The sequence below is a fragment of the Elephantulus edwardii genome, unplaced genomic scaffold (assembly GCF_000299155.1).
Source record: "Elephantulus edwardii isolate Elephantulus edwardi_28Jun2011 unplaced genomic scaffold, EleEdw1.0 scaffold00210, whole genome shotgun sequence".
NCBI classification, from domain to species: Eukaryota; Metazoa; Chordata; class Mammalia; order Macroscelidea; family Macroscelididae; genus Elephantulus; species Elephantulus edwardii.
The window spans coordinates 4,393,595-4,419,232 of NW_006399960.1; the positions used below are offsets into that span (position 1 = coordinate 4,393,595).

The window sequence follows — 25,638 nt, forward strand, 5'->3', positions numbered from 1 at the left end:
CTCCTTAAAAAAAGATGAAGGGAAAAAAAAGTTCTAGGTAAAAGCAAACATATCCAAAGCATGTGTGCATTTAAAAGTAAAGAAACATTATAACAACTTCATAAAAACTGACTGATGTGTAAAAAGGAAAAAAAAAATAAATGTTTGTAAGTCCTTCCAATTGGAGTCATTTCTCTTATATAAAGAAGAGATATTTTCATATGTAATAGTGTCCTTTCTTTACAGAAATAGTCGTATTATGACACATATGCACAAGGATTAACACTATGACACACTGTACATGGTGACTCTGGTGCGCTCACCAGTAGTCATCCGAGGTCACGTCGCTGTGGTGCAGCCACTCCACAGATGAGCCCAGCAGAGTCTGCAGCTTGCTGGTGAATTCGACCAGATCTAACAGCTCCTTGCTCTCGGGGTTGAAGGCTTCTAGGTCTTTGGAGCAAGAGAACAACAGACTTGCTGAAACCTGCCGGTAAAACTCTGCCTCGGCAATTGTGACAATTTCCACATTTGGAAAATTGCAGCGGAATATGCGAGATGACATTTTCAATTTCTTCAGCACGTCTGAAAGTAATAGCCAGTTTCTGGGCCTGCAAAGTAGAAAGGAGGGCAAGTTATGCTTGGGGAAAATGAAAAGAGCTCACAGCCATCAACTACCACCCAAACTTAAACTGATCCATGGTGGTTGCCAGGGCTGGGTTCTTTTCCCTCAAACTCCCACCCCTGACATTTCTCCATGTACTCACTCCCTGTCTGAACGGACTTATCCAGATGAAGGGGAAATCTCTACTTCTGGTGGCAGGGGAGTTGGACTCTTACAGCTTTGCTAACAGTACATCTAGAGAGAGACAAGCCATTCAGGTGGAGGCAGAAATCTCTCTGAAGGGAGGAGTTCACAATACCCCCTTCACTGCTGAGTCTCCACAGATACTCGCCAGGTCTGGGCATATTCACATCATGAAAGCTTACATTCTTTATATGCCTCCTGCACTTCAACTTTATGATTTCTGTCTTGAATACAATGTGTCTATGTGGAATGATATATGTGTTTCTAGATTCAGAGCCTTCATTGGTAAACAGTAGGTCTCTTTATAAACACAGTCCCCAAAGGATTGGTCCCTGGGTGAATGAGAAGGGCAAGACATGGACCTGAGTCTGCTAACCCATCAAGAGTCAAGGGACCACACATAGGATGGAAACCCTAATTGGAATAGAAAAGGGAGAATTTCCGAATTGCCAAGATCTCCTGAAGTATTGGGAGGGTCCCCTCTGGTAGTGTCCCGAGAGGGGGGAAGCCCTTCAAGAGAAGTCACCTCCAACCTTAAAGTTAAGTGACCGAGCGTGCCAACTCTTGCCTGACATTCCAGGGAATGACTCAATGCCTGATGGAGACAATTATGAATGTTCTGGGCTCCTCTACCCCCACTGGTTTTTAATTAAGCTTATGTACCCTTTTGGGGAAGATTCCCTGCATTAAGTGAGTCTTCCTGCTTATAAGGAGCTCACTAGCTTCAAAGACATTGCTAATCCTGCCACTACCCCAAGAGCAGCCTAGCTTTTCCCAATCGCAAGGTGGTCCATGCTCACCCCTGAGAGACAGACACTTGGATGTTATAACACGGTAAGAGGGGACTTTCAGAAAATTCAAATTCAAACACATCGCTATAGGAATCCTCATCATCGTCCAGGTCCTCGGGTCCAGGGGGGTTTGCCAGAACATCATAGCCACTTTCCTCATTTGGTTCTAAGATAGGAAAAAAGCAATCAGTGATCCAGGACGAGGATGTGGTCGTCACCCAACAAGGCTCTCAATAAAAGAAGAGCCACACCAACCGAGTCCTGGCTGGCTCCAGTATCCAGCACCCCTCAGCCCTCACCCTCACCCTCACCCTCACCCCCAACTGAGCCCGAGCCACATTCTGGGACTCATTAATTCCCACTGAGCTAAAAAGACCAACGGTGCTCACCACACACAGAGCTGCCAAAGAAGTCCCAAGAGCCATTAGCATCATCATCGCTGCGCCCCTGGAGGTCATTTAAATAATCTGGAAATTGAGAAAAACAAGATAAAGTCAGCTGACGAGATAGTAAATAGCAGTCCATGTTTTTCCTATAAAACCTGAATAGGTTGAGATGTCCCATTATGTGCATTCCCCTAACCTCTGCCCTCCTCAGGGCCCCGAAGAACCCACACACCACCCAGCCTATGGTGAAAGGCATTTTTATAAAATGCAAATAATTTTAGGAAATGTTTAAAGCATTAGGATAATGCAACATCAACGCAAATACTGAGCTTCTCTATATGACAATTTTTCAACCCCTCTCCCTGCCCTCACCAAAGGCTAAACACACTCCAGTTGCCTGAAAAATAGTACATCACTAGCTTTTTACCGTTTCTGCCTAAGTCGAGTCCCCATGTAATTTTCTGAACACCAATTATTTCTTGAACTGGGTCATTTCTGGTTCTTGAAGGGACTTACCTGTTAAGAACCTTTCCATGAGTTCACTGTGAGTCATTTTCATGATGGTTCTACCTGAGTACGTAGCCAAAGTGGGGTCAGCACCATATGAAAGGAGCAGGCGGACAATTTCCAAGTGATCATTCTCCACGGCGTCATGGAGAGGCCTGTGGAGGAGCACTGGGGTAAGTATGCTGGGGTGGTTGCTTCCCCCACAGCCTGCTAGCTACACAACATGGCCTGTGGGCACCCCATTCCATTTCACGCAGAAGGTAATGCACAGTCACTGCCATTCCAGACCAGGGAAACAAGACACAGTGACATCCTTAGGCCATAGATTATCCTGCCATTTCTACACTCAGGTCTTTCCAGCCGAATTCTCCAATGCACACAGACCTTAATCCTAGGCCAAAGGAGGAATTCCCAATAAACAGGAAAGTCTTTACAACTGTACGAGGACTGATGATCATTTACAGGTGGTGGGGCCAATACAACAAGCAACTTTTTGACAGGCTAGGAGTTAATCCAAAAATCTACATGTGGAGAAATGCATAGTGAGGACTGTCCTGTAAGCTTGCCCAGCCCAGCCCATTCTCAGGAGGGTACCAGGCCTGCTGCCTGCAGTCTCTTCTGAGGGAATGCTACTTAGAAACTGTGAAAGAGGAGTGTACAGATTTTCATAACTCTCCAGAAAGTCCTAGTGACCTGCGTGGCAATGACATCGCACTCATACAACCAGAAGGATGTTCAGGCTGACTCAGACCTGAGCCTTGAACCAACAAAGGAAGGTCAAGGATAGAGGGAGGGTCAGGGATGAGGGACAGGTGTAGCAGGCTCTACACCAAGCAGGTGGCCATGGCCTGAGGGACTGGAACTTTCAGATCACCTCTATGTTGAAAATACACCAATATAATAAAAAATGAGGAAAAATCTTAAAAACTCAACAGCACTGATTGTTCGCAAGGCCTGGACATTTTCAGGGGCATTTTTCCACTGAGCTTGACAGCCTGAACAACCAACCACATCCACCACACAAACACATAGAGGAAGAGATGTAGCAAGAATGAGGGCTCTGATAGGGAGGCAATGATGAACACAGCCTCTGAGCAGGAAGGCCTCTGGGACAGGCTTCAGGGAGCAGGAAGTCACTTGGCTTCGTCCTTTGGGCTACAAAGTTATGCCAATTTGGAGAAAAACTGATTTAGAAGCAGCAACATCCTAGCTGTATGCTATTTTCTTGGTTTTAAGCTTTAGGATAGCTTAGCCACTGAAACAAGGAAATAAAATAAAATCCAGAAATCAAGAAGTAAAGCAAAAAGGCCAGGTGTTGTTTTTTGTTTGTTTGTTTGTTTTAAAAAACTAAATAAAACAAAACACAAAACCAACAAAAACCCAAGAGATATTCTACAAAACTAGAACCACAATAGATGTTCAAGCTTAACACTGAAGTGTACCCTACCTGACCCAGGCAGGCAGACACACACATGCACGCACACACAGATAATCAATTTAGAAGTCAGAATCAATCCTGCTAGGGTGACTACATGCTGCTCTCTTTCTTTTCATTAAAAGAATTAGAGGTCATAGTCTAAAAAGCCCACAAATGCTTCCTAGTAGCAGCTTTGGATAAGAGGAAAAAGAAAAGGATGCAGAAACCCCAGGACATGTCATACACACTCAAAGTTCTATTTAATTTGCCAGAAACGTATGTCTGATGAATCCAGAGGATTTTGTCATTAATGCAACATGCATCCCTCCCCTCTTTCCTGCAAATTCCGAAACCGCAGCCTGTGGCCAGGCCGAGAGCCAGACCCATCACTAACCTGGTTCCGTCTTGAGCACTGCAGTTAACATCAGCACCATATTCCAGGAGGTGCCGCACAATGTTGAGCCAGCCCCTTGCACAAGCTTCGTGCAGGGCACAGTAACCTGCATTGTCTCGGTGATTCACGTCGCAAATCTTGTTCTCCAGGCAATACAAGACTACTTCCTGTGGAAAGGGGATAGAGGACCACCATCAGGTCACTGCCAAGTGCACCACCTGAGTGAGAGTGACCTCCCACAGCTCAGCAGAACCTGCTTTCAAAGTCATATCCTCAGGCCAGGGTAATCTAGGACTATGTTTAAAACCTGGTTCTGCCACTTCCCAGCTGGCCCGAAGACAGAAAGAAAATTTGCCAAGCTTCTACTTCCTTTTCTGTGAAGGAAAAAGAGGAGAAACACAGATCTACCTAAGGGTGTTCAGAGTATGTGATGAGGGAATCCTACGAAAGTCCTTAGCCTAGTGCCTAACATTATGGGTACAGAGAGATTCTTGCTCAAGTTTAGATAAAAGTATGGCTAACTGGCTCTTAGAGAGATTCAATGAGCTGGAGAACACCTCAACTCAAGAGAAGGATGCCTGTTTATCTATCAGTAGCCCTTTCAGGACAAAGAATCTTGATCCTAGGTGGCAATGCTTCTAAGTAGAGTCAAAGAGAAGTTTCTCCACCAATGCCATAGATGTTGTCAAGAAATAATGTCACATGCTTCAAGTAGTCAGGGTTAGGCTTGGAGCTATAGCAAGAGAAGATTATCTTAAGGGGGTTCTGGTGCCTTAATGCTAAGAGCTGTGCTGCCTATCCAAATCCACCAGCTGCCCTGCAGGAGAAAGATGGGCAATCTCTTCCCAAGTGATTTATAGCCTCTGGAAACCTGCTGGAGGGTCAGCTATGGTTTGGCTCAAAAATGTATTATGTTACTGACAAGAATCTGATACACTACATACAACAACTGAAACATTTCAAGAACTAAATAAAATACGGCTACCCTTCCCCCCTTCAGAATGTCAACAGTTTGCTTTGGAATCGTTGTTATTAATCTTACTTCACTGGTGTGTTAAAATATTAACATGAACCTCCAGCAGTAAGCAAAGCAGTAATTTATTCAATGTTTTATTACCTTGATTAACAAAGTTTCCAAACACAAAGATTATGTGCCACCAGAAAACATGGCGCACCATTTCCCTGAATCATACCCAGCAAGAGCTATGGGGTTCTGAGGATGGCATCGAGGGACCCAATCTATGGTCCATTTGTTAAAGGGGAGATTGTTGGGGTGAGAGTGGGCTGCCCTTTGTTACAATTCTTAATAACTCATTTGTTCAAACTAAAGCAGGGGTCATTCTCGCCTGCTCATCAACTCGTGGTGGGTTCTGGAAACCATATGCCTTTCTGGGACACGTCAATCAAAGTGCTCACTCACTTGAGTGCTAACTAGAACGTTCCATATGTGCACCCTGTGAACCTAATGTTCCATTCTGGTAAGCCTCCATCAATGCCCTGTTGCTTCAGGCTACAGTAGGCAGCTCCCTTCCAAAACAAGAGAGAAAGCATGCCCATAAATTCATTTCTTCGTTCAGATCCTAACCTGCCAGAAAGCCCACAATCCTCTGGGCTCCCAGGCCACCTGCCCTGAGCGCTGGTATCCAGGATACCGCATGAAGCTGCTGCTCTTATAGCAGGCCCTCACTAGCCAGACTCAAGTGGACGGCTGCAAGCTAATGAGTTGTGTGCCCCAGCCAGAGAGAGAGGCCCTGTCACGTGACTATAGGATCAGGCCTGAGCGCCACCGACTGCTGAGCACAGATCAATTTACGCGGATCCCAGAGGCCTGCCTGCTGTCCTGTCAACTCAGGGTTTATTTGTTCTGACAATCATGGCCTTCACCTGGAAACCTTCATGGCTACCAGGGCTGATTCCAGGGGTAAGTCACCTCTCTGCCTGGAGGACAGCAGTAAAGGCATTAATGCCCAGCAGCCAGGGAAGACTTTTGTCACAAGCTGTCCTAACTCAATAGTGTCGAAATCACTGTTTACATGGCACTTCTCGTGTCCTCATGTGAGACTCCCCTAAGAAACTGGAAGATGCCAGATACCAGGAAAGGACAGTGGGGTGGCTCTCACTCAACATCTGGGGAAAATGAGGCCCAAAGAGGTTAAACTTTAGGTTTGGATTGACAGGAAGTACTAAACCTGTAACTCACATCGCTTGGTACATGGTCCACTGTGAAAGTTCAAAAGGCACTATCAAGGGGCTGTAATCCACCCCTCTAACACAGCATTCCTAGGCTCCCTCTCTAGGGGAATCAAGTGGCTTAACCACACCCTCGGAGCTGGGAGGAAAGCGAACTGTAAATAGGTGGCAAGCATGTCTGACAACTGAGAGACAATGCCTAAGAGGTCAGACAATTCTGTCCACCCAAGACACTGCTCAGTTTATTTTCCACACTTGAAATGGGAGTGTTTGTCAGGCAGCCCACCCATTCCCACACAAAACCGCACTGTTTTTGTTGGACAATTCTCTGTTAAGCGACTATAAGCCGAATGCCATTAACCGCAAAATGTAACCATAAAGGCCATAAACCCGACATTGTTAATTAATTAAATGCCTCATTAACTTTTGAAAAAACATGATTTATTCAATTCATAGAAAATTTAACCATCACCACGAAATGCACAAGCATGTGGCTGCATATTCGCATTTTCAGCTAAAACAGCGGCCTTTTTGCAGGCAAGGCTTCGGTGTCTCTGGCCATTCAGGTGTTCTTTTGGTTGTCTGGATGAAGACTAGGGGCTTCTCAGCCTCAGAAAGCAGGTGAACGTGACACCTGGCCTAGCCAGCCTTTCCTGGCACATAATACGCAACAGCAGTAAAGACTAACTTTGGGAAAACACTTATACATGCTGGGCATGCCACCTGCACTTCCACCAGGGATAAGCCAAGTGTCCTTCCACTGTCCAAGGCTTAAATCTCCACACCTGACCCCAGCCACCACTCAAACACATTATATTGGCAAAGAAAGCCCAGCACTTTATTCAGTGGTTACAAAGTTAGGTGTCGTGACACCCGTGAAGCATACATACTGAAACTGACATTCAAAGACAACACCAGATATCCTCACAGGTTTGGCCTCTGTTCCAAAGGTCTAGTAGCCTAAAATAAGTATGGAGCAAATATCTTAATTTGTCTTTCTTGCGCTTACTTATTAATCTGTAGTGAACAACTTCACCATGTGCACTTGTCTACTACAGAGACCTTCTTGGGCTCTTAGGGCTAAAATTAAAGCGGGGGTGGGGGTGGGGTGTTTTAGGTTTACTTGTCCTGTCAGGGCTTATTGTAAATTTGAAAACAGACTTTGATTCTGTCGGAAGGCACTGTGGGGTTGGGAGAAAGTTGGAAGCCAAGCATGCCTAGAAGCAGAATCTTTGATGGTAGTGGAAAAAAGGGAGACTTGTTCACTACAGCTTAGTAAGTGAGCACAAGTAAGCTCATGGCTACCCTGCCTGCTTGCTGGGTAATCAGACCCTGAGTCGAACTGATGCCAAGCACAGAGGTGAAGCCACGGCGCTGACAAGACAGGCCTATAAGCCTGTGTTGTGCAAACCCTCTAGACTTCGTTTCCGTCCGCTCCAGTCCTTGAAAGCAGCAGAAGCCTATGTTCTCAGCCCGATCAGCCATTTGCAGAAAGGAATGGCTGTCTGCCACATCCACCTGTCCTAGGTGCTGCTGTCTTCGATCATGGAAAAACACTTAGATTCTTCTTAGATTAGTGGCCACTTAGATTCTATTCACAAGTAACCCAGCTAATGATACAAAGTCATTCTAGAGAGTTGTCTCCAAGATAATCAAGAGAGCTCAAAAATACAAGGGGCATGATGATATGAACCACAAGCAAAAAAGACGCTGAGCTAAGAAAACGCCTTGCCTTCAAAGGACCACCCCAAGAGGCAGGTGCGTTAGCCCACTGCCAACTCCCCATCCACATAATCACTCCACAGGGCCTCACCTCTGTGTAGTCCACTGGGAAGGGCTCAGGGCATAATGGACAATAGCACAGGTCAAGGAGTGAGAGCAAGGGGTCCAGCCTCGATCCAGCCACCCCGTACTCGTCTCACTTCCGCACCCAGCTCACCCAGTCACCCTCTCTTTTCACCCTCTCTTTTCACCACTCAACTCTGGAAGGGCTAATGGCAGCATGACAAAACCAAAATCTCTTTGCCCTATGGACTGTTGCATCACAATTTCAAGTGACAAGTGGTGGTGTGAGGGGAGTCGCACAGGGCAGCAGGAGCCATCTCTCTGGCAGAGGGTTTGGGAAGGGGCAGGTCTTGGTCTTACAGAGAAGCTGGGGGGGGGGCAGTGGAGGAAGAGCTCCGAGCGGCAGAGACAGACTGCAGGGGCTGCTCGGGACTCTTCGCTCACTTCTTGAGCAGTAGTGAATGACATCATTTAACCCTTCCGGGGCTGTTTCCTCATTGGAAATTCTACTAGCTGTTACCACATGAGGTGCTTAAAAGGGTTAAACGGGTGGCTCTAAGGCCTGGTAGCTTAGTGGTTAAGAGCTCAGCTGCAAACTGTAAAAGGTCAATGGTTCAAACTCACCAGCTGCTCTGAGGGGAAAAGATGTGGCAGTCAGCATCTGTAAAGATTTACAGCCTTGAAAATCCCGTGGGACGTTTTGACTGTCCTATAGGGCTGCTATGAGTTGGAACAGTAATGAGATAGGTTTTTGATGGACTGTAAGGGCTTCAGAAAAGCACACATAAGCTATTGTTCTCACAGGCTGTGCTTCAGGGGAGGCTAAGGTCCAGGAGCCCTCTTGGGCTCCCCTAGCCTCTCAGAGAGAGAAGGCTTGGGCTTGCCCTCCCTGCGACTTCCCCACCGCACACCTCTCCACCCAAACAGCACAGGCAGCCCCCAAAATCCTGCCAATCAGCTCTCTCCCCCTTGCTAATCGGAATCCAAAAGGGCTCATTAAAATTCCCCCAGTTGCCAAGCCCTGGGTTATGTCAGATTTTGTATCAGAGATAAGTGAGCGAGACTGGAGGATGCCGAAGCAGCCTACCTGCCTGAACACGAACTGAACATCAGAGAGGCCTTTCTTTTCGCACCACGATTGAACGTGCCACCAAAGACAGCAGGGAGACAGCCTAACACAGCATCCTGCTGACGAGCCTGGCCCAGCCCTCCCTGGAGGAGGGAGACACTGCTGTCTCCGAGCCTTCAGGTGCCCCCTCCCACCAACCACAGCTTCTCCAAAGCACCCATGGGGAGACTCACTTCATAACCAAGACGGGCGGCCCGCTGCAGGAGGGTCTCGCCAGCATTCTTATTGACGATTAGTCTCCGGGCTTCAGGCGGCATCGGGCGAGACTGGGTTGTCTCTTGAGGGGAAGTTGAGCGTGGCAACTGTGAGGTCTGGGAACCTGGGAGAAATTGCTGCAGGCGGTCGAAGGGCTTCTGCTCCTGCTTGGCTGGTGACAGTTCATACTCTGAAGTAGGTTCCGGCCGTTTCCGGAATCTCCGGACAGTTACCTGTCCCAAAACCACACAATGCACACAGGTCAGGCCTTGTCTCACAACACCTGCTCCATCCCTGCATCTTTCTCAGATTCTAAACCCCAATGGAAAAAGCTCTTTTGTGTTGTTTATGTTTTAAGTGCAGGCAGTGGCTCATCAAAGAGGAAGGCTTTCAATTTTTCTAGTCTGAAATTCCACACTACCCCCGCCCTGAGAGCCCTGGCTCTATAAGACAGGAAAATGCTGTTGAAGGGGGCACCTGGGGAAAGCAGCTCTGGTGAGCAGCAGCCAGGCAGGGTGTGGGGGCATCAAGGGTTACCTTGCCATCAGTGTTCTCCACGTAGTAGTCTCCCGTCAGGGACAAGCCCCGCCTGGGTTCCTGAGAGATCAGGTGTTTGGTTTTGCACAGTCTCTTCCCGGATGGCTTCTCACCAGCATCGGTGTATTTCTGCAATGGGGAGGCGGCCTGGCAATCCTCGTCTTCATCTGTGCACACAACATCTGTCTTCTGGCTTTCTTTAATTTTCTGCTGTTTGGCAGGCGGCCTCGAGGCTGGCATGCAGCTTGGCTGGGTCTGCTTCTTGCTGTTTGCATTGGTGGGTGAAAGGCTCTTCATGGGCGGAGAGCTGGGGAACGCAGGCAGGCCTAAATATGGAGGGGTGGCGGGAGGAGAAGAAGCGGGCGTTACACAGTTGTAGCTGGTGCAGAAAGAAAAGCCTATTGTTAAACTCTGATCACTGGAGTGGCTTCAGTTTTTAAAGATATACCAATTATGTTTTCAAAGCATTAATATTTTAATTATCCCATACTCAAACGGCATAGAGGCTAACCCACAGAGTACTGAGTGCGGAGCTTCATCAAAGGGCTTAGACAAGCCCGCAAAAGCCAGCTCTCCTGAGCCCCACCACCCGCTGAGGTGGGGGCACTGTTTTTCCCAGGCAAAGCCAACCTAGGTGCTCAGGGACCTGACAAGGCAGAGCCTAAGACAAGCGACCAGGCCCATGTCAACATCACGTCCAGCTGTGTGAGGCAGTATGGCATTCTAGATGCCTCTCTCCACTACCAAACCTCACAGTAGGTTTGGACAGAAGTGGAGAGGGAGGGGCAAGGGGGGTGAATACCATGGAGAAATGCCCCTTCCTACCATATTTCAGTTTAGTCACTACTGTGGCCCTAAGATATGCCCACAAGGCCCTTGCACCTCCCTCCACGAGGGGGGACATGTTTACATACCTTGTTCATTGTCATTGGATTTGAGGGACTCTTCAGACCAGCTTCTATTGCCTTTGGCCTCTGACCTTTTCCTGCTGGGTTTCTCTTCGGTGATGTTATTCCCCTGGGCAGTGACCTCAGGCTGAACTGCCTGGGTCACTTCCTTCCTGTTTTGTCGGCCAGGTTTGCTCTCTGCTGCTGACACTTGCTGCTCCCAGCGTTCTCTAAGATGCAGCAAGTGGCGCTGCTTTTTAGGATGGAGCCCTGTTAATTCAATGCACACCTTCAGGTTGGTCAGCTCATTATAATGTGGGTCTTCTAAGTGGTTAGAGGAACTGTTTGTCATTTCCCTCTCAGGCCAGTCATCTAATGGAAAAATAACTACAAATTAATCAAAAAGCCCCCTTGGGGAACAAAACTGTCTTATGCAACACTAATGGGGAGGGACAGGGGGAGGGACTTGGTCTCAGCTCTGCATGTCACAAGTCTCGCAAAGTAGGCCTAGTTGTCTTTGGCCATCCTTGGGCTGGAGCTCCCACACCTGGCTTTGGGGGAGGGGAGGGGTAGGGAGTTCCCCCCAGGCTATAGGTATCCAAATCCCTGGGGCTCCAGGGTGGGAGTCTTTGGACTTGAGCTCATTCAGAGGGTCAAAGGGACAGCGCCCTTGGTCTAGGATGGGTGGCGTGACAAGCTTCACACCCACACCTACATGACCGGTCCACCTCTGGCTGCATGCACAGACCCCCAAGCAGACAGCCGAAGTTGATCTAGCTCACCTTTGGAGACCCGTCTTCGCTTAGCTTTCAGCAGAGGATCCTCTGGTATGTCTTCCAAAGTGGCCTCAGTTTGGCTGCTGTCACCTGAGGCTTTACGTTTCCTGTCCAGTCGGAGGGTGGGGCTGTGCGGCATGTCCACAGCCACCGGCTCAGTGGGCGGCTCGCTCAGAGGAGGCCTTTCCACGAAAAACTTCTCTACAGGAAGATCTTTGTCCTCCTGGCCTTCAAAGGGATCGAGTTTGTTCCCAGTACTATACTCGCCTGCGGGGAGGGGAGACAATATATGAATGAAGAGCCAAAAGGTCACCATGAGAAGGAAGGACCCACATGCCCAAGGTAATCTGCTATTAATAAGGCCTTCTGTGGAGTTAAGAGTCAAGTAAAAGACCCTCAGAAACAGAACTCCCCAACGGAAGGGTATGCTGAAGACAGCCAGGAAGTAAAGCAGGATGTGTTTCTTTTGCTGGGGGGTGGGGGTGGGAGGGGACATAAGCCAACCACCAAGAAAGGAGCTGGAATAGCAACATTCTCTCTTCTTCTGTTGTTGTTAAGTGCTGTAGTAGGTGACTCACATCGACCCCATGAACGAAAATCCTGGACACCTGTATAACTTTCATCCTTTCTGCAGGTTCATAGGGTTTCCAGAGGCAAGCTATTACGGAAGTGGATGCCACTCCTGCTTCCAAGCTTGTTTTAATCAGGGAGCTCTACCTCTCCTCTTCTACTTAAAAAAAAAACTGTGTAAAGTGCTTTATTTAACAGCTACATCTGTTGGCTAAGATCACTATGTCAGAATAAATGGGAAGCTGATGATGTAATAATGAGACCCAAACCACCAAAATGGCACCTAGACAAAGGACAACATCTACTTGGGTCAACAGAGACAAAGCCAATGGGACCTGTCCTTGCTGGCTTGGGACGGCACCTTCCGGAGGGCTCTGGGCCCACAGGACAGGGGGCAGCTGCCTTCAAGGAGGCAGGCTGAGTCGACCAAGGGTGCTGGGAAGAAGGGGCCTAGAAAAGGCCAAAGGCCAAGTTGTTCCAGCCCATGCACACGTTCAAGAAAATTGTCAAAGAAATTGTCCCTGCACCTCTCCTGTCCTCATTCTCACACATGTGAAGGGAATGGCTAAAGGAGGGAGCTGGCCTCACTTCCTTGCCAGATGAGGAAGGCCCTCCAAATGCCAGCACTGTGGGCCCACCGTGAACACCCACAGGGACATGAGCCACTCCAGCAGACACTCCTCTTTGCTCCTGTCTTCACACTTCTGCATCCAAGAGACATCTACAGACAAGCTGTGATCCCTTCCCTGCTAGGTGTTACCTTTCACAAGCTAAGTCAGCACTCGCTACCTCAGCTCACTCTAGCACCCTCCCCACTTCCATCTTCACTGCCCATCACTTCCTACTTCTCCTCCAGCCAAAAAGAACTACTCAGCTTCCTTGCTGGCTGCATTCTAACATACAAAACAACACTAACAATAACTTCCTTCATAAACTCTGTAGTATTGAGATGTTCACCCATATCCTGCATCCCCAGGACAAGGGCGAGGGGTTTACTGTGCTAAACAAATTCATTTCTAGACTAGATACTAAAACCTGTGCTGCATCTGCCAGTGTCCAGTCCTCCCAACACTCCCCCCGGGGAAAAAGCTTCTCTTGGAGGCACCCCCAGCATTTAGGGACAATCATTTCTGTTAGTGAGCTCCTCCAGGGCCTTGGTTGGCCAGTGCTGTCTACCCCATAGTGCTCACTCCCCTCCTCAAGGTGGAACAGGATGGGTGGGGCCAAGTCTACTCCTGCAAAGGAATGATTAGTCTCCCCATGGTTTCTCCTTCCAACTCCCACTGGTCCACCATATAGACTGGGTGTGTGAATCCACGACTCAGAAGCCAAGCCCACCCTCCTCCACTCCAGGTCTGAGGTACACCTAGCCCTGATGGGCATCAAACAATAGGTCTTTTTTTCTTTTCTTCCTATGGCCTGAGATGTTGGTTCTACCAGACTCTACCTGCGATCAGGAATGAAACCTGAACCTGGGATCTGTGGCTCACGAGACACCATGCTCTACCATTGAGCTACATCTCTAGGCACAACAACAGGTCTTTCATCAGGACAGGGATCTAACACAACCCTCAGCAGCAACAGGAGAATAACTGAGTCCTTCATATCCCAACGGGAACCAAAAAAAGTGGTGGCCAGGAGACACACACAGACAGGCTGCAGGTTCTCATCTCATCCCCTCTGTGACCTTCTTAACTGCTCTAGCAGTAACCACATGACTTTACATCTCGGCCCCCAACAACTGTAAATCAGGAATATTGCAAACCTCCTCCCAGGGGCAGACTTCATAAACACGGGCTCAGCTTTGCCAACAGGAAAGCCAGAGGAATGGACAGAACAAAAGGATACTCTAAGGGAGCTCTGGTGGCCTAGTGGCAAGGAGCTACGCTGCAATCCTGAAGGTGTGCAGTTTGAATTCACCAAATGCTCCACTGGAGAAGGAGGGGCAATGTTTTCCTGTGCCAGTCAGATCTGATGATTCAACAACACACAACACACACACACACACACTCACACGGATACTCCAACTCTCAAACCAGAGGATCCAAACCCCTATGTATATAATATTTCAAGGTGTGACACCTCCTAATTATGTCATCTCGTTTCCCCAATCTTGTGATGAGCCTTTTCTGCACACTCATGGAAGTGGGGGGGGATGATTTTAGAAAATTAAGAACCGAAGAACCGATGTTGCAAGGTCAGAAAATGCACTGCCTTTTCTAAGCAGAGTAAGAACTCATTTTCAGATTCAACTTCGACATTTCATATTTGGACTCCAGGTTCCATAAGCTCACAGCCATCTAGTCGGCATATCCCATAGTGCTCCTGAGGCTGTAAATCTTTATGGGGGCAGAGAGCTCATATTCCTCAGAGCAGATAGCGATTCAAATAGATGGTCTTTTACATAGCAGCCAAGCACTTAAACAGCGCACCACCAGAATTCCTTAAATTCCATAGTATCACCTCCAGAATAGTCTAGGCCACATCTCTCAGGGAGAAGGTTCCACTCTTGTTTTCCTTTCAGAGTGAAGCTCATAGACATATCGCACATACATGACATTTGGCCACAAAAGCTACCACCCTTTGCCCCTAAATTTTGCTTGGAGAGCATATTTCACCTGAGTGAGCTGGGGACCCCACCTCCCTACTCCACAGGTCATTCACTGCTCCTCACCAGGCAAAAGTCTCCTGGGAGTCGCTCTGGCCTCCCTCCTTTTCCTGCCTGGTCAAGAATGAGTCAAGTTCGATGCCTGTGGTTGCTCATCCTAAACTATTATCAGGAATCCTCCAGTGCTAATTTTGTTGCTCATTGAAATCACGCCCGCCCACACACATAGTTTAACTGCTTTCTTTTCCATTTTTCTGAAAAGATCTTTTCCCAAACTAGTTCTACTCCCTCTCCTAACCACCCCCACCCCCACCACTATGAGGAAAAACATTAAAAGGAGCAAGAGATTTTCACACCGCAACTTGGGCCTCCAAACATGAGGTCATTTCAACCTCTAACCAACCACAGGGTTACTGGTGAGGGGCCAAGGGGGTAGGCAGGGCTCCTAACCACCAGGCTCTACCACCACTGCTACTTCTGGTTGTTCTAAAAGTGAAAAGCCATGTGCCCCTGATCACGCGCTCTCAGCAGCTGTGAACACGGCCAAGTCAGCTGTGGTTTAGCACTTGCTCCCCACAGTACACAATCATGTAACTTGCAAGCAAACGCATCCCATAGTTGATCATGGGTGTACCATAGCAGCACCTTACAAAAGCATTGTCATGGCAACATTAACAAGTCACTGTGGCAACAAAGAGACTACACCACTGTGGTAACCGTGCCCACTTGAGTCCCAAACAAGCTTAAAGGAGCATAAAGACATTTGAGGGCTCCCCATGACTGAAAAACTCCTCCACTGTAACTATGACTTCAAGCAGCAGCTAAACTTGTTAAAGTTTACACCTACTATGGAAGGAGCATCGAGAATCTCCCTTCTCCAAATCAAAGTAGTTGACAAAACACACAGGTGCTCTCCATGAAGGTTCCTTAACTAGATTATGTGAAGCTCCTCCCCTAAACAAGATGAGCTGTCCTATCGTTGTTCAGCTCCCACCCCAGTAACAGCACTGGGCTGGGCCTGGGTCCAGTCAAGCCAAGTAGTTGGCAGTGAGAACAATCCACTCAAGGCCCAAAGCTTTTCCATTTTCAAAATGCCTCTGGTCATTCCTAGTGACAAATGGAATCAGGAGCCTTTCAAGTTTGAGGCTCTTCCAACTCATCTGTTAAACTTCTAATGAAAATGAAAATGTAATTCTGCTACATATACTGTCATGAAGCATAAAGGAAGATCCTGATCAATGTGCCCTCAAGCTAACTCATTTTTTCCTTAAATGAACCTGCCCAAGGAGACACCCACTCCCCATCTGGCAAAAGTGTCTGCCCATCTCAGGTGTTCTTTGGAGGCAAGATCAGAAGTCACTAGTGCTCCAGAGTGGAGGGCTGCCTCACATGGGGGAAAGGCTCCTGGGAAGCCCTGTGAGCCTTGCATAAGTTTCCCCACCAGCTCACATCTGCTCACCACTCGGTTCTTTTGCCACATGACACCTAAGAGAGAACATGGTGGTGGCCAAACGACAAAAAAAGATATGAAAAAAGTTCACACCACAAGATAAAGGTAAACAACCCATTTGCAAAATGGCACAGGATATAAACAGACACCTTACCAAAGAAGACATTCAGATGGTGAACAAAGACATGAATGTTCAAAATCCCTAGCTCTGAGAGAAATGCTAATCAAAATAACTACGAGATACCATCTCACCCCAGTAAGAATAGCAAAATTTCACAGAACAGCAAGCAACAAATTCTGGAGAGGTAGTGGAGAAACTGGAAGCCTTATTCACAGTTGGTGGGAGTGTAAAATGGTACAACCACGATGGAAGGCTGTATGGCATTTTCTAAAAAAGTTACAAAGAGAAATACCATTTGACCCAGCAATTCCACTACTGGGAATATACCCCAAAGAAACAAGAACTGCCCCCAAGTAGATATATGCACACTCATGTTTATCGCAGCTTTGTTCACAATAGTAAAGTTGGAAACAACCCAAGTGCCCATTAACAAAGCTGAAGAAATAAAGCATTAAAAAATAAAGAACTCATGAAATATTATACAAAATAGGTGACCATGGAGGACATTACAGTGAGTGAAATAGCTCAGTCACAAAAAGACAAATACTGTGTAATGCCACTGTTATAGAATAGGACTGATGTGGGGGTTGGGGAGACACTAAGAAATGAGCTAAATAATGCACATGGCATTGAAACAGATGAGGGAGAGAACTGTATAAAAGGAATATATGATTACGTATTATTGGCATGACAAGAGTCCACAATAAGAGTTGCATAGTAATGTGATCGGGGCAGGAGGACTGTATAACAATGAAAGAACTTTTTTTCCAAAGAAAAAAAGAGACCAGGGGGGAGGGGGGACAGGGAGAAAAAAGAATAACAATGAATTAATGGAAATTTTTAAAAAAGAATATGTTAAAACCTGTTAATACCAAGTAAAGTACACATTTTTCTAAAAATAAATGAATGAATGAATGAAGTAAAAATAAAAATCCAGTTCATTTGCAGCTGAACTGATCGAGCACCAGGGGTCCAGGCAAGGATTCAGGAGTACCAGCGGCAAGCCTCACTGGGCCTATTATGGGTGCTCGGGACAGCTATTTGGACTGAAGTTCCCAGAGGATTTGAGAGAGGGAGAAGAGACCTCCCTGCTCCTCACTGGTCACATGGAGTTTTCTTCCCTGGCTACAGGAAAGATGATGGGGAAGGGTACAAACTTCTCAGGGAAGAAGGTAAGGGAGAGAATATCTGAGGCTGACCTATTTCCTGCCCTCGTCCTCCAGTTTCCCTCACCAACCATGCGGAACATGTTTTCCCTCTCTTAGAAGCAACTTTCTGGCAATCTGGCCTTGCCCCACTTCCACCAAGTCTCTGAGAAACCTTCCCAAGGGTGGGGATGTTAGGAAGCAACTCAGATGGGAAAGGTTGTATGTCTACAGTAAGCATCAGAGGAGAAAAGATTGTTCTTTTCTGCTTCACTGTAGGATGACTGGGACTGCCTCTCCTTGTATCTCTTTGTCCTCAATCCTGAGGTGAAGAAGAGTAAGGAAAACTTATTTTTACACCGAGAGTCCCATGCACCCCGGCAAGGCCACCATGGATTACCAATGACCTTCTTTGAGACTCACTTTGGACACATGGTTTGGCTCTAGGAGAGAGAACCATGGCCAGTGACCTTTCTTTGTGACCCCATGGAAGGGCTGGAGCCTGAGGGAGCCAAGTGGGGAGTATGCTTTCCTGACCACAATTCTCAAACTCCGTTGGCCACTGAAGAGATAAGTCCCTCCCTCCTAGTGAGATGGGCAAATCGAGGACCTTTCCACTGGCACAGCTTGCTGATGAACCCAGAGTCTGGGACCAACATAACAGAGGGATGTTTTACATGCTCTCTCTCTTCAACGTCCACCCAGAAACCTTTGCCAACAAGGTTTCCAAGAACCAGCGCAGGCCTCAGGCCTAAAACACACACATTTCAGAAGGGAGGACTGAGGTCATCACCCTTTGCTGCTAACACATTTTGTCAGTTGCTAATTCTCACAGGCAAACCCGAAGTGGGCCAACGGGTGACCTGCTGTTTGGAGTGGAGAGAGTGACTTAAAAGTGCTAGCTAGCTTTCTCTCCACATTTCAACTCCCCAAACACAATCCACCCTCTGTCTGGTGGAAAGAACGCCTTCATTTATGCCATGTTCTCTTGGATTCTGTTGCCAGCTCACAGTGCTCGCTTCATGGTGCCTCCACCACCCTTGATAATGAAACCTGTCCCTCTGGAGGGAGAATGCCAGAATGGTCCAGCCTGTACCTGATTGCCACGAGGCTCAGGGAGGGGAAAGTGAACGGAAGGCCAGGTGCCTCTGGTTGCAGGGCAGACTTCCTTCCACTGCCAAAAGTCGAGACCACACTCCACCTCCTACATTCTGATAACCTCCCACCATAGAGTGTTAACTTCTAGATGCAACATTCAAAAGCACATGTCACAGGTAACGCAGCCCCCTTCTACAAGCAGACGCCAACTGGATCTCGGGCTGCCGGAATCTCCCCCTGACCCCTTCCGGCTTGAGCACATTCTCAGATTAACAGCAAGATTGCCCCTTTCTCTCCAATATGGGGACACACACAAATCACTTGAATTTACTCACATCTCTCACTGTCATTCTGGTCAGCAATGGCCTCCTCCAGGGCAACCGGCTTTGGCTTTTTGTCCTGGCTTCCTTTCAGCCTCTCCCAGTCTGTCGGGCTGAATTTGCACCCCTCGGAGTCTTTGGTTGCTGAATGGCCACCTTCTCGCTCTTTCATCTCCAACTCCGAGAAGCGCATCATTGCACGCTAGAAAGAGAATGGAGATGAAAAAGAAAAAAAAAAAAACACCAACACAAAACAGCAAGCACCTTTCCATAAACACTAGTCATTGGCCTTACCTTAATGGAAATTTTTTTCAAAGAAAAGTTTGCCCAAAACCAACCACATTCTATGAGATACAACTCAGATATTTTAAAATTTTAACAGATAAGATGTAAGAGCATCTATATGTAAGGAGTCACACATCTTTTTATATGTGCAGAGATACATGTGGTGTGTATGTATGACCATACATACACTATTGCAAAGAGATAGACATTCTCTTTTGAAGGTAAATAGAACAAAACAAAAACACAACGCAAAAGAAAAAACGAAAACAAAAACACAACAGAAGAGAAACAAAATGTACAATGAATAAAGACGACCATGGCCCACAAACTTCCCTTTGCATATTTGGAAATGAAATTTAACTCAAAAGGTTTATGTAAGATTCTAGTAATAAAAATTTGAAGAACTGACCTCACAGTAAGCAGCGGGTAGACATAAAATACTGTCCTCTTGTAATCCTTCCATCTATGTAATTAAAATGGGCACTCAATGGATCATTTAGATAATTTCATCCATTTTTATAATCATAAACCAATTTTTTTTCTTAACATTGCAAAACAATTTGGCTTTATTAATCTTTTAATTAAAAGTAAAATATCTTAGGAAATTCCTATACAACATCTATCATAATTCACTAGTACGTTAAACACATACTCTATCCCTTTAGTGAGCTTTTTTCCTCTCTTTTTTGGGGGGAAGGGTGAGAAAATTGCACGAATCCCACAGACATGCGGCTGCTAGTCATCTCCACTAAGTATCGCATAAGGCATTTTCAGCAGCACTGTTCAGCATATTGTATGGCTATCTTATAATAAACACAGAGAAATCAAAGCAATTGATAGGTAATCATCATGCAGTCTTTAGATATCCTTCAAAATAATTACAACTTCCTTTCATTAGCTCTCAGTGGAGTTCATTTAAAAGCTACAGTATAACTTAACGTCTCCATAGACACACAAACTTGGTAGTGCTACCACTCACATCCCCTTACTGGGCACATTTTTTACGTTCAAATTACTGTAAGCTTGATTAAGTATATCTGACTGGGGCCCTGCCCTACCACACTCCCCCAATCCTCTTTACACATTAAAAAACCTGACAGCTGGTAAAGTATCTGGGCTTGGGGCTGGGGGTGCTCACCTGCAGTGCCCGCTGTTCTCGGCTGAGCTGACTGGAGTCCGCGTACAGTTCAGTAGTGACACACTTGAATCGGTCACCAACATAACCAGCGGAATTTGCGATCCTTTTCGCCAGTTTGGATGGCTTCGGTTTTAGCACTTTGCCATCATTTGAGTCAGCATCATCAGATCCATCTTTGGTATAGGTGGGAGTGCCGTCCGCACTTGATGGGGGAGCACTGCCTACACAAAATGCTTTGGGCTCCTCTTGGGTTTTACCAAAAGTTATGGCAGAGCCATCAGCCCCCAGAGTAGTCGGCTCAAGGAACGAAGTTGTGACAGGCACCGCTAGGTTCTCTTTGTTGGTACCTGCTGGAACGGTCTCTTTGCTTAAACTGAAGACAGGTGGGCCTGAGGCCTGTTTGAAAGGATAAGTTTCATGGAAGTCACCGGCACGCCCTAGCTCGTCATTCAAGGCAATGAAATCCCGGTGCGGCTGCAGGCCTGGGTCTGCCATGGGCTTGCTGGTCTCTGTGCTCTGGCCAGCACTTTCAGATACAAAGCCAGGTTTGGACATGTTTGTGTCCGTTTTAGCATCCTGCTCTTCTCGGAGAAGGTCTACATAGACCAGCTTGTCACTTTTGACAACAGTTTTCCCTTGATTCCAGTTGGGGTTTGGCTTTAGGTTCTTGTCTGTGGGGACCTCGGGATGTAACTTGGTGCTACTGGCTTCCAGCATCTCAGAGAACCGCGTCCGAAGGGCTGGGTCCTCATAGCGGGCTCTCTCGTGAGACCGGGAGCGCCTCTCTGGCTTCTCCTCCTTGGCGATCTCTATGGGCGTATGTGGAATCAGCATGGGATGCACCATGCCCAGCCCCAATGCATCCTGGTAGGTCACAAACTCTGGCCGACCTGTGGGCAGTCCATAGGGCAGCCCAGGCTTTGGGGCCAGGTGCCCAGGAAAGAGGCTGCCATTTGGTAACAAAACCGGGTGAGGGTACACAGGCCCTTTGCCATGCAAGGAGAGGGGGCTGATGGCAATGCCCTCTGGTGCTGGGTAAGGGAGGTAACTCCTGGGGTAAGGGATCGGTGGGGACCTGAATGCCTCATTTGGAGATAGAAATATTGAACTTGGCGGGAGGCCATTCTCATTTGCTTTGAAGCTCGGTTCTGGGTTGCTGGCTTTGGCGCCCTTGCTGCTGGTACTGCCACTGTGCTTGGCAGGCGTGGTCGGGGGTTGGCCCACGTGCTGAATGACGGATGGCGTGGTGTCCACAGAGCTCCGGCTTGTCTTGGTGCCATCCGCGTTGGCATTCGGGGCTGGCGAAGCAGAGGCTGGACGGCCTGCACTCGACACTGCCCCTGACACGCTGCTGACCACGGCATCCGTGCCGCCCATGCGGGGACAGGAAGAACTCCGCTGCTGTGGGATGGCCCAGTCCAGCGCCTTGTTTTTCAGTGGCATGCTTTTGCCATTGTTCTCTTCGTTAGGACTTGGCCCGGGCACCACCCAGGATGAGGGAGCAGTGCTAATGATTTCAGATCTATAGATAGCACAACCATTTCCTGGAGGAGATAATGTTTCTTTCGGAAGCTCACTTCCAGAGAGCACTAAGCCACTTCCAGCTCTGCTGTGAACGAGGACTGTGGGAGCCATCTTCTTCATGTGGTCAGCTTTGGAAGCGTCTACATCCACCACTTTAGAGGACAGGTCTAGTGGTTTGTCCGTGACGTCTTTGGTAACTGCCTGCTTCTCTAACAGGGGAGGTGAGCTGCCATCTTTTCGGTCTTGAGTCGTTGTTTTCCGGGCATGCCCGGGACCTGGCTGGGTGCCTTCACCTCCCTCCGGAGCCTTCGGATACTTGCCATTGGAGACCCTGGCCACAGGGAACTCACTGCTGACCGTCATATATGGCTTCGACAGGGTAACAGAAGGAGAGGTGGAGATCCTGGCGTAATGCTTGTGGAAATCAGAGTAGGTGTCTGCAGCAGGCTGCGTGGGCAGGTGGACGCGGGGTGAAGGCCGAGGTGAGGGGGGCAGCAGGAGAGCTGTGTCCCCTGGAAGCCCGCTGGAAACCGCTTTGGCGGAGGGCACCCTAGGCTGTTTACTGTTCTGGATATGGGGGTAGGCATGTGACTCCACAGGGTTGCCAGGACTGACCCCCATCTTCCATGGGAGGCTTTTGTCTGCACAGTGGACGAGAGGTGGGATGGCAGGCGATGCTGATGGCGTGGAGAGCCTCATGGGTGAAGCCAGGGATGACGGAATGTGGGGACTGACATAGTGTGGCGGCGGCAGGTAGAGAAAGCGCTCCCCATTGGTGCAGCCGGGAGAGTACAGTGGCTGAGCTAAGCTGTAGGACTGCTGAGGTAGCAATGCCTTGTACATGTTCAGTGAATATTTATTTGGTGAGTCAAGGAAAGGGTAGATGGCTGGGGTGGCCCCCTCCATGTAAGGGTTGACCCAGGGCAGCCGCAGGTAACTAGCACCATTGATGTTGAGAGGGCTCTGTTTGTCACTTGCAGGCCTGTCCAAGCCCAGCGTCTCGGCCGTGGGCACGGCGCTTTTTTGTATTCCTGGTGGTGTTTTGTATATAGCACTGAAGCCATTTGGGGGTTTTCCGGAGACAGTGGAAGCCTCCACTGCCTCAGGGGTATTAGGTTTGAACTGCATCTCTGGATTTCTTTCCGAAGAAAATCCAAGACCACTGAGAGTGCTCGTGGCCACCTCGCGACCTTTCTCAGAGCCCAGTCCGCACAAGCTAGAGTAGACAATGTTCCCCGGGACACGGAGTCCCTCTCGGATCAGGCTGCTGCGGTCCATGCTCAGCGCTGCCAGGCCATCGATTCGATGGGCCGTAGTGGCATCCACCTTTACAGAAGAGGAATATGAGCATTACTAAGACACCTCACACCAGCAATGCCCCATCCTCACGCAGGCATTCCTTTAAAAAGACATCACACTCTAGATCAGGAACAATTAGCCTTTAAAATCTGAGCGAAGCAGTTTTTAAAAAAAAGGCTAACAGGGCTTTTCCCCTTTGTCCACAACCCTTTCTCAGGGTGGTTGGCTGCCTGCTCACGCCTCACCTCTGTTCAGCTAGTATTGAGAACACGCAAAGCGGCAATCCCTTTAGACTCAAGGCCCATACGTTAACACAGCCATCTATTAACTCTGGAAATTTCACTTCCTCAGCAAAAATTCCTTGCTGCCACTGAGAAGACACAATCCCAATCTTCTCAGAACCACCCTGATGGGAGCCAGGGCACCCTCTTTGCCTTTCCTGGAGAGAGAAGGCATTCGTTAACATAACAAGGAACAATCTTGGATGGGACAGAGGACTTTAGCCTGTCTCATTTCTAAATCAATAAAGAGGCCAGGGGTCAGACCCGCAGTTGTGTCCTCTTTTGACTTCCTCTCCCTGGTGCCTGAAAGGCAGTCCTGTTCTATGTTTTACTGGCAAGGTAAACCCTAAGGGTCTATTTGGAGGCTGGAAATGTATCCATTTGGGAGCATCAATGTGGCTGGGGCATATCAAAGGGACTGTAGCACACGTGCCACCAGTAAGTAAGAACACAGACGGAAGTGGCAAATATGTGGACGTGAGCACACCACTAAGAAGGTACAAGAGAGCTGTGAGGAGAGCCTCCCCAGCCATCTCTCAACTCAGCCCCGCCCTGAGCCAGGGATAGCCCTTTAATGGTATGCAAAATAATGCACCATTGATTACAGATCACTGACATTCAGATATAGCGTCCAACACGAAGCCATTAATCTCTTACCACAGTGTGATTCAAGGGATTTTCTTCCCTCAGTTCCAGTCTGGTTTTTGAAGCGTCCCCATCACTTACAGGGATTTTCCTGTTTGAAAGGATACACCAACTTCATGAAAGCATTCTTCACACAGTGCATCTCTCAGAGATCTACACCCCCCCCCCCAAAAAAAAAAACAAAATTCCTTCCCCGTAGCCTGCACTGAAAGGGGCCCCAGGGGTGATTCAACTTGTCTGGTAGGGCAGAGTGGGTGGCCATGAAATCACACATCAGTCTCTGACTTGGGTAAGGCAGAAATTTAGTGCAATGCTGTCTGCTGAGCAACCCATTTCTCTCTCGAGAGGCCAAAAGGCAAATAAACAAGCCAACCTGAGTTCTGCTGCCCTAGCCAGTCTACTCAGGTAGTAAAATGGCCAAGGACCAAAGGTGGGCTGGCCAAGATCATAAGGACGGGCTTTCCAAACTTTCTCCCCAACAAAATAGTCAGACACCATGTCCCACAAAAACTGGTTTCCATGGTGATAAGGAAGCTGTATTTGACTGCCTTTATCAAATTGATAGGGAGTACACACTACTATCATCAAATGTCAGCTTGCTCTAGACTGGAGAGGAAGCTGCACATCTATGCCAGGCTGGTGCGGCTGCCCTGGGACTTGTTATCAGAGAGAGCATCGATAAAGAAAGTGCTCGGTGCCAACTACCAAATCCCAAAGATGAAACCGCTGACATGCAGCGCAGGAAAAGTTTCATCATTACTCCAAAGAGCAGCTTCAATCATCTTATGCTTAACTGACTCTACCACACGCTCCAAAATCACCACTTAGGAAACCTAAGAGAGTGGTTGGGTGACAACAATCCAGGACAACAAGAATCCCAGGGTTGCAAAGAAGCAAAGGGTCGCCAGCTCCCCGTTTATTACTGAGCAAACTATTTGTTTTAAAAGCACATCGAATGCCGATCCACCTGGGCCCATGCTCCTGACATTTAGAGTTAAAATAAAGCAGCATATAGGCTAGGATTAATTCTCCTTCATAAATATGAAATAATAAATTAAGGATGAAAGTGCACTGAAAGGCCGCTTTAGGGGCTAATCTTTTAAAGGGCGGCAATGCTTCGCTGAGCTGGGTTGCCTGTTAAAACTGTAAATCAAGGGCCGCCAGCTAGGCGAGAGAGGGTTCTCCCCACCCTTTTTGGACCAGCTCAGGCTTGAGTGACTCTGCCCAAAGCAGACGGACACACTCACCTGTCTTCGTTGATCCCACACATACGGACTCTCTCACTGTTCATCCAGCTGTGAACGTTCCCATACAGGGGAGTTGCAGAAAGCATGTCGTCTTCTTGGATAACAGCTTCTCTTCAAGCCTCTAGT

The 25,638-nt window shown here is 47.9% G+C and overlaps 1 protein-coding gene across 3 annotated transcripts; it reads right to left on the minus strand.

Annotated features, from left to right (window-relative positions):
* BCOR (BCL6 corepressor) lies at positions 1 to 25,638 on the minus strand. Of its 3 annotated transcripts, none has more exons than XM_006897517.1 (14): positions 25,513 to 25,638; positions 24,278 to 24,356; positions 20,517 to 23,366; positions 19,788 to 19,841; positions 19,109 to 19,295; positions 11,788 to 12,048; positions 11,033 to 11,275; positions 10,119 to 10,444; positions 9,560 to 9,814; positions 4,283 to 4,449; positions 2,481 to 2,626; positions 1,968 to 2,045; positions 1,588 to 1,744; positions 1 to 590 (listed from the first exon to the last, which is right to left on the minus strand). In XM_006897517.1, the coding sequence occupies exons 1-14, from the start codon at positions 25,596 to 25,598 to the stop codon at positions 299 to 301; spliced, it is 5,181 nt and encodes a 1,726-aa protein (XP_006897579.1). In that variant the 5' UTR covers positions 25,599 to 25,638; the 3' UTR covers positions 1 to 298. The 3 variants fall into 3 exon arrangements, with proteins under 3 accessions (XP_006897579.1, XP_006897578.1, XP_006897580.1); XM_006897516.1 differs by having other exon boundaries at positions 11,033 to 11,377; XM_006897518.1 differs by lacking the exon at positions 19,788 to 19,841 and having other exon boundaries at positions 299 to 590; positions 25,513 to 25,598.

Bases quoted from the DNA above. Each gene is read 5' to 3' on its own strand.
- BCOR (XM_006897516.1), bottom strand. From the start codon at position 25,598: ATGCTTTCTGCAACTCCCCTGTATGGGAACGTTCACAGCTGGATGAAC. The intron at 4,450-9,559 runs GTGAGTCTCCCC...CCCTTTCCACAG, and splicing joins CCGCCCGTCTTGGTTATGAA to GAAGTAGTCTTGTATTGCCT. The intron at 591-1,587 runs GTGAGCATGGAC...TCTACTTTGCAG, and splicing joins CAAGTGTCTGTCTCTCAGGG to GCCCAGAAACTGGCTATTAC.